The sequence below is a fragment of the Sinocyclocheilus rhinocerous genome, unplaced genomic scaffold (assembly GCF_001515625.1).
Source record: "Sinocyclocheilus rhinocerous isolate Xijiao unplaced genomic scaffold, SAMN03320098_v1.1 scaffold1845, whole genome shotgun sequence".
NCBI classification, from domain to species: Eukaryota; Metazoa; Chordata; class Actinopteri; order Cypriniformes; family Cyprinidae; genus Sinocyclocheilus; species Sinocyclocheilus rhinocerous.
In genome coordinates this window covers 60537-69718 of record NW_015626354.1, presented here as the reverse complement: position 1 = coordinate 69718, position 9182 = coordinate 60537, and the positions used below count along the sequence as shown (strand labels likewise).

At 38.5% G+C, this 9182-nt stretch overlaps 1 protein-coding gene across 3 annotated transcripts in view; it reads left to right on the top strand.

The window, feature by feature from the left end:
- LOC107711504 (V-set and transmembrane domain-containing protein 2B-like) overlaps positions 1–5846 on the top strand; it is an 18480-nt gene extending 12634 nt beyond the window's left edge. For all 3 annotated transcript variants that reach the window (XM_016516501.1, XM_016516496.1, XM_016516508.1), the window contains one exon: positions 5354–5846. In XM_016516501.1, the coding sequence (XP_016371987.1) occupies positions 5354–5442 (89 nt within the window). In that variant the 3' untranslated portion in view covers positions 5443–5846. The remainder of the gene's footprint in view (positions 1–5353) is intronic.
- Positions 5847–9182: the final 3336 nt, after the last annotated feature.

The following is a 9182-nucleotide window of genomic DNA, read 5'->3' as shown; positions in this document are numbered from 1 at the left end:
TTTCGCCTCTCAATCAGTAGAAAATATGGTTAACACTCGGTCATGCATGAAAAAAAAATACCGTCTTGTACCGTGAAACCGGTATAATTTTGAAAAATACCGTGATATAAATTTTTGGTCATACCGCCCAGCACTAGTGTGTGTGTGTGTCACAGAAGAATGGAAGTCATGTAGCTTTGGAAAGACATGAGGGTGAGCAAATGATGGCAGAGTTTTCATTGTTTGGATGAACTATCCTTTTATTTTGGCAGAGTTTGAGAAAGACAAAAATAAACAAAATGAAGACAAACAGAGAAAGAAAAAGAAGAGAAGAAGCACAAACTGGCTTATGCAATCTCTACTCACAAATCATAATGCCACCTCTGGTGACCTTGGCGCCCTTGATAAGTTTATATCACTCCAGCTGCACAGCTGTCTCTGTTTGTGTGTGAGTGTGTTTTCTCAGAACTCAACGTTCCCTCTTGATCTAACGCTCTCAGACATCAATCAGGTTATTTTGCATGCATGATGATTCTACAGAACACACGTGTGTCAGTTTTACTTATTTTTCAAGCACATTTTTTGCCTCCCACACATTTTGCAAACTTAAAACACCTGTTATCAAATTGCGTTCCCCCTTGAGAGTGAGCACAGGGGGTTGTGATGGTGGGCTGATTGCATGCTTGAGGGGAGAAGCCCAGTGTTTAGTGCTGCTGGACAGCTTTCACACTTACCTGATGAGTCTCATCCAGCTGCAGACCCCCTTGCCGCAGACATGTTTTAACTGGAAATGTTTGTGCATTGTCACTGTGTGGGAAGCACTTCAGCACTCTTAGGCGAGTGTTAATTGTTTCATCTAAGCTTCTGTCATGTTGGGACACTGTGTTTAGCTGTGTACCTGCTGACTCCACTTGGGAAATCAAGGGAACATTGTCTCAATCTAGTTTTTGTTTGGCTACATAACTCACATAGACAGCAAGAGAGAGAAAGAGAGAGAGATGAAGGTAAGCCTGAACATGAAGCATTAGAGCATGAATAATAGATATATGATAGCTGGCTAAAATCGGTGTAGAAAGAGGTTTAAAAATAGGAGGTGACAGAATAAATGGCCAATCTAGAGAAAAATATGACTTGTTGTCAGCTATTTCAATCAAAGACTGTTTTCACTAACCCCACCCATCACAACTCAGACAATCCCTAAAGATTTAAATAGAATGTTATTTCTATTTGCACCTGTATTGATAACATGTATCACTATTGCACGTAGTGTAAACAAGATGCTATTTGCTGCTACACAGTATTTGCCATTATTTACTACTGTTGCATCTTTTGCATCTTACTTAGTTTTACACTTACACCGTGCACTAACCAGGTGTAACATGACTATTCCATTGGAAGCAATTTGTCCATCCACACCAAATGCAAAAATGGTAATACATTGCAGTCGATCACAAAATAGCCAATCAGGACAGTTTGCGCCTTCTATCAGGCCCTGTTTCCACCTAGTAATAAGTATTTTAGATGATCCAAACACAAGTGGTCAGGTGGATGCATTACTGTTTCCATCTGGTCTCCTATGACCAGTTTTATTTCGTCGAGACACTCCCCTCTTATTCCGTCACACTCTACATTTCTTTCACGGGAACGTTGTGTCTGTGTGTGAATTCTATTGAATAAATGAACCCATGTTACATGGCTTGTTTTGGTTGGCTTTGTCAGAACACGTTCCAGAACAATCATGTGTTAAGGTGCGGTGACATTGGTGAAATTTTGTGGGCAAAAGAGGTCCATTGTCAATTGCCAATAGTATAGCAATCTGTGAAGCACAGCTCACACAGAAGTCACTTTCAAACCAAGCCGTTTTCTGTCAGTAAGCGTTCCAGCTGAAAAGAGTAAAACTAAGAACACATCCATGTTTTAATGTTTAATATACACTTGGAGCACTTCTTCAGTCCAGTAAATTTATGGTGTGGGTGTGGCCACCTGGAGCTATGTCACAGAAATAGTAACCAAAAAGCTGACCGAAAGATATCGCTCATCATTGTAAGAACAAAAACTCAATTCCATACTATATTCCATCTGGTTAGATATAAATGTAAATAGCTGCTGCCAAAAACATAGAGCATTTAAGCAAAAACATATTGTTTGGGTGTCTTTTCATAAATGTAAAATGGCTAAAAATGATCAGTATGTATACTGAGCGTGTTGGCTTAGCCTCTTGTTCAGCCATTCAGCCATAAATCCTTTTGTTCACTGAAGCTCTGCTCTTGTCCAGAGGGAACAAGTGTCACCTTCCTTGTCTTTTCCGTTATCAATTTTTGTTTCTTTCTTTCTTTATTTTTTTCATAGGCTTACTGTATGTGAAGATATCATAATCAATGCCATTTTGGACCATATTTTTCATATTATAACTCATTATAGATCCATCAGCATCTTAAGTACTTGAAACGAAAAATCATTTGCAGGTGTCATTGATTTACTACATCAGCCTCTGCATTCACAGGCATACTGGGGCAGCCCAATGTATGCATGTAGCTTATAAAGCACATTTTCAACAATCCATAGTCAATTGGATTTTAAGGTGTGTAGAATGTGCTGCTGAAACTCCATTATCCCTCAGAGGGAGAGGAACATGTCCTCAGCTCAACAGATATGATCACAAGTAACCCTCTAATCCTTTATCTTTAGAGTCCATTGCTTCTGATCTCCCAGTGGGCCCTCAAGGGCCATTATAGCTCCGCTTAAGAACACCTGCTGAGATCAGAAGGGAGTGAAAACAACTGATAAAAGCAAAATGTGACGTGACTTATTTTCAAAAATTCTGTAATGTAGCAAGAACACTGCAGTTATAATACTGATGTTATCACCAATATAATATGATTCAGAAGTGGGCTGCACATACATCAGGATGATTTGCCATCATTAAGATAACCATGTTCCCTGCATTGCATCAGGGGACACTAATGCAGAATGTCAGGTCATTTCTACTTGGCCCGAGGGCTGGACGGAAGTGAATATCGCTGTGAGCCGATACATTTAAGAACAGGGAAAGTTAAGAAAAATCTGCTTCTTACAGTGACTAGTCCACATAAAAAATGTAATCTCAAGGTTGTGGCAAGACCTGAGGCAGGATGCTTAATGTAGCATATAGTTAAAAGAGTGAGAAAAGGAGCAATGGGAACAAATGACCCAGAAATGAATGTTAGAGACTAAATATTCATGCATGCAGTCAGTCTGCTGAGGACGTGCCTAAATTCGCATTTTTCTTAAATATCCTTAATATTCAATTCAGCAGAACTAAACGATTCAGATAATTTGCCCTTATTGGACCAGCATGAATTATTAAACTAACAACATGGGTTTTTGCGGGGATACAATTTACCTTTCCCATTATTATATGTCCTTCTACACACTGTATGAGAACCATAATCCCTCAAAGGTTATACAAATATTATTAAAAGTGGCACTGACCCTGATCACTGGGGTGTGTTCATTAAATATGTTATTAAGCGAACAGACAGATTAACGTTCTTTTCTAGAGGGTTAAATGAGGAAGAGGAGGAGATTACTGATGACATGTGAGTAATGAGCTGGACACAGAAGCCCTCTGCGTCGATGCTGACTAATTATTTCCAAAGCAGTCAGGGTCATGACTTTGCCATTTTAGCTGATTTGCACGTCTGTTCATGTTTTCACTTACCGTTGTTTAGTGTGCATCTATCATATCCCTTGGTAAGAGATTTTCTTTGCATGCAGAGTGACATTTTGAAGGAAGATTTATGGAAGATCCTAAGGTTTCAGGCCTACTATACCTTCAAAATGTCAGTTTTTAACTCTTTCCTCACCACTGATGTCATTTGTTACACCACAAGTTATTCCAGCAATCCATGTTTTCAATGATAGATCTGTGTGAAATCGAAGGAGTGGATGGAAGTCGGTTATGCTCAGGTAAGCTAACATGATATGACTGTGCAAGCTTTGGAAGTGGTAGTGATGGAGTTTTTCGAAAGTTTGAATCAATTAAACAAATTGCTTTGCAAAATGACTTACTGTTTTGAAGCATTTAAAATATCACATGCTGGTGAAGTCTCTTGGTCAGAATGGAGCAAATGGTTTTATTATAGTAAAAGTGTATTAACCCTGTTTTTTTTGTTGTTTTTTTGTGTATTAACTACCATTTGTATAACCACAGTTTTACTACAAATATCATGGTGTAGCAAAACCATGGTTAATTTGTGGTTATAACTGTAGTAACCATGTTTTTTGGTTTTATTTGTAGTAAAAACATGGTTAATTTTCGAAAGGAGATGTCTCAGTAATTCAGAAAGAAAAGCTGAATGTTTCTTTGTGTCAAATCAAGAGTTAGCCCTGCTGTAATATTTGACTTTGCAGAAAGAGCATGAAATTGAATCACACCGTTTTACAACCACCCTGCACCAAATCAACCAACCATGCACGAGTACAACACCATCCTTTTCCCTCTGCAATAATGATGATAGAAGAGAGGAAGCAAAATAAATGTGGCTTCTTAAGACATATGGACACGCTCCAGGAGCCCACTGTAAGACATGCTTCTAGAGCTGGTGTGATGTTGTGCTAGCTGCTGTTCCTGTCACGGGGCGCCCTGGCACGCCATGCTAATTTCTTCGGGAGAGTAAGAGTAAAGAAGCTCTGTGAGAAATGGCCATGGGAAAATCAGAACTGTAGAAAACAGACGGCCGTTTCACACTCTAAAAGTCAGCAGCGCTGCAGCTCCGTTAAGCAATGAATCATTACCAGTGTGTTTATGTCTTGCGAACATGTCTATATTGGAGGGATGTGTGATCAAAATGTATCCTTCTGGTATTTTCTTGTGTTTGTGTAAGTGCGTTCTTTCACAATCTGTTTCTGTATACTGCTGTGGCGTTGTTAGCTAGCACTCAAAAGGCCCGTGGGCTGCTGTTTTGCTGTCAGTCACAGAGAGGAAATGTCATGTAGTTTCCGCACAAGGGCATGTAGCTTACATTATAGGGCTCTCCTTTCCATGTGTGCCATTTTTTTTAACATCTCCACGAGAGCTGAGTGTGTTTTGCTCTTGTCAATTTCTGAGCAGTCGTTATGAAAGAGCCATTTGAAGGACTTTAATAACGTGAAATTTGGTTCACATGCTGAATCAGATTTGGATACAATACATTTCCTCAGACTAAAAGCTATGAAAATGCTCCGTTTTCCAAACTAATGCTAATGTTCTTGGTAAATGAATATATAAATGAATATTTGAAAAAACAAAAACTGATGATATTTATTTTATTTGAGCGTGCACTGTGATCTAACAAGCATTTCTGTCTCTCTCTCTCTGGGGTCACATTTTTTTTTTGTTTTGTTTTTTGTGCAGGTTCCGGAGCCATGGCAACCACTGAGCCACTCCTTTACGTCACTCTGCTGATCCTACATAAGCTCCTCCCCTTCCTGTTTGCCTACTAAGAGACCACAGCCAAACAACTCGCAATGATTTCACTTTATGTATCAAACGACAAAGGGAAAATATAACTACGTATATATATATATAAATATATCTACCATTATGGCACATCACAGAGAGGAATGGGATATGACTTTGAAGAAAATATCAGAAAAAAAAAAAATCAGAATAATAAAGAGAAGGCCATGTTCTTTTCTGGGACTTGTGTAAAAGATCTGTCTCAGATTTGGATGTAAAATGGATTCTAAAAGAAGCATGTGTTTATTTTTTTTCAAAATTATGTGAATTAGAGCTGTGTCATACACATGACTGACATCCATAAACGCTGCATCCAAGTTTCAAATACTACTGTTTGCCTTGCTAAATGCATGGCTCTCTTAATTTAATATTATTTTTGTTTATTTTTTATATCTATTTTTTATTATTATTATTATTATTTCTGTTTCTGTTCTGTTGTTTTATCATTGTTCTTATTGAAGTACCTGATATTGAATCATAAACAACTTGGTCTTTTGAGTTTGCATAGTTTTTTTTTTCATTTGCTTTTTGATAATTGAATCAACCTTTTTTGCATGAACTGTTCTGCTGTCTCATTTTTTCATTTCATTAATGTGAAAAAAGGCGCTCTCTCATGTCAGTTCTTTCTATAAGACTGTGTGTAAAACTGTGTATTCAGTTCCCTCACATCTGACTTTTGAGTTCTCAAGCATTTTTGTCTCATAATGTATAAAATTGCAACCTTATATATTTTGATCAAATAAGGCACATGTTACCATAGTTGTTGTTAGTCACCTCTAATAATGTTTATTTTTATTAAAGGTATGGTGGTCAAGATAAGACATTCATTTATAAAATTTCAAAAGAAAAAAAACAAACATTGGTATGTTGCAAACACAGTTGAAATAAAAGTTGTTTCTTTAAAAAAAAAAAAAAAAAAGTTCTTTAGGTTTTTACATCTCAAAGGCACTTTGTTTTTGTTTTATTCAAGTGCACTAACACCAGGCAGCTGCATGACGGTTGTGTCTCAGCTAAACACTCCAGGATCCCACGGGTGTCATGACCTGTAATGTATTCTTCACAATAGGATAGGCCCAATTCCAGCTGAAAAACACATTACTCTCGCTAGCATCACCAACTGAGCACAGCTGGCGTACAACTCACGGTTCATTTCATTAGTCAAATGCAAGTCACCCTGTCAAATAACTCTTAACTCTCTGCTGCGGTCTTCACTGATCCCTGCTCCACTCTCTTCCACTCTACCTAAACACATCTCCTGATGAATGGCAGAGACATTGTTCCTTGCTAAAACATTGCATTCTATTGTCTTAATGGAAGTGTGCAAGGCGTCACATAAACCAGCCTCTCACTGACTCAGGCATTCATTGTGTTTATCGCCTCCAAGTAACTAACTTTCACTCACTTTGAATTTAACATGCACAATGAAAAGTTGTCTTCCTTTCAATGTAATAACCGTTTATACAAACATAAATGGATCCAACGGGTAAAAACGAGCATCCAGCAAGCGAGTCACCACAACATTAGCATTTTTCTTTTTTAAAACAAAATGAGCCAGGTGGCTTTTATTCTTCATGGTGAAGGCCAATCAAATTAATGAGTGTTTGGCATGGCTATTTGTATGTGTTACACAACATCCGACAAGGCCCTGAGTGCTTTCCCCACTGCTGTAAAGCATCCCTCATTCAAGTAGACTTACACAGCTCTCTCTTATTTCCTTCCAAAATCCTCTTCTAAAGAGAATATCAGAGATGGACTGCAAAATCCTGCTATGGATGCTGCATTCGATGCAAATGCACTTTCATGTAAGACACAATAACAAAGTGCATAGTAATTATAATTGCTTTTTAATTGATTAATTTATTTGCACTTTTTCGATGGCAATTAAATTATTAAAATGATAAAGCAACAGAGGGTTGACGTTACTTGTATATTTGGTTGCTCTTCTATAGCTCAGGACACCTTGTATTAACTTTGTCTCAGATATTTAGCCTAATAAAAAATAGAAATAAAAAATTATATACAAAAGTATACAATGATTGACTTATAATACAAGTGTAGAGTTATACACTAAACAGCCAGAACATTAAAACCACCTACCTAATATTGTGTAGGTCCCCCTCATGCTGCCAAAATAGCTCTGATGATTTGAGCCATAGATGCCACAAGACCTCTGAATGTGTCCTGTTGTGTCCTGTGGACACCAAGACATTAGCAGCAGATCCTTTAAGTCCTGCAAGTTGCGAGGTGGCCTCCATGGATTGGATTTGTTGGTCCAGCACATCCCAAAGATGCATAACGAGATTGAGATCTGGGGAATATTGAGGCCAGGCAACACCCTGAACTCTTTGTCATGTTCCTGAGCAATTTTTGCAGTTTGACAGGGAGCATTATTCTGTGAGAGAGGCCTCTGCCATCAGGGAACACTACTGCCATAAAGGCCTGTATGTGGTCTGCAGCAATCTTTAGGTTGGTGGTACAGGACGTGTCAAACTAACATCCACATGAATGCCAGGTCCCAAGGTGTCCCAGCAGAACATTGCTCAGAGCCGGCCTGCCTTCTTCCCATAGTTCATCCTGCTGCCATCTCTTTCCCAGGTAAACAACGCACACACTCAACCATTTACCTGATCTCAACATGATTCATTAAAACAGGCATCCTTCTTCCGTTGTTTCATGGTCCAGTTCTGATGCTCATGTGCTCATTGTAGATACTTTCAGTGGAAAACAGGGGTCATCATGGGCACTCTGACCGGTCTGCCCCTATATAGCCCCATGTGTAGTAAACTGCAATGCACTATGTGTTTTGACACCTTTCTATCATGGCCAGCATTAAGTTTTTCAGCGATTTGAGCTGCAGCAGATTTTCTGGGTGATTGAACCAGATTGGATAGCCTTTGATTCTCAAGTGCATCAGACTTGGGCGCCCAAGACCAGAGGTGGACAGTAACGAAGTACATTTACTTGAGTATTGTACTTAACCCTTGTGCGTCACTTAAAAAAAGTTACACATAGGTCCATAGTGGACAAAAATGTCCATGTCAAAAAACTGTCATAAATATTTGAAGCTTGGGAGCACAGAGTTAAGTTTGGTCTCATTTTAAAGAAGAACCATGGCAGATTATTGCTGACCGCTACATTTATATCAAGGTCCCCAAGTAGAAAGTCGTTATATGTACCAGTTTTTCCAGTGTGTGCATTTTCAGATTCACTGATCCCTTTTTTCTGCGAAAATCCGGCCTGCGATCTGCCAGGACCTTCCAGTGTTGCCAAGTCTTACAGTATTTCTAAGCCTGCAGTTTTCCGCCTAGCTTTGAATGCATATTTGGCTGATGTTTTTGTACGAAAAAATATGGCAACCTCGGGACCTTCGCCGCTAAACTAATGTAAACGTCTGCGCTACTGCACAGCTAAAAGTGCTCTAAAAAGGCAAATAAGATAATAAAAGACGAAAAAACACATATTTATAGTGTGGTGTGATCATCTGTTTGTTCACCACATTGATTTTAAATAGACAACTGTATATGAAGCCTTACGTAGGCTGAGCGCTATACGATCAAAGATCACAGAAGATAAATGATCGGCATACGGTAAATAAAAATGACCTACACCTTGATCTACATGACAGAGAAAATTTATAGTTTTTATTCTGTGTGAACTCGCATGTGTATGTGTTAACTCATTAAATTAACCATGTTAATTAACCATGTTTTTACTATAGTAACTA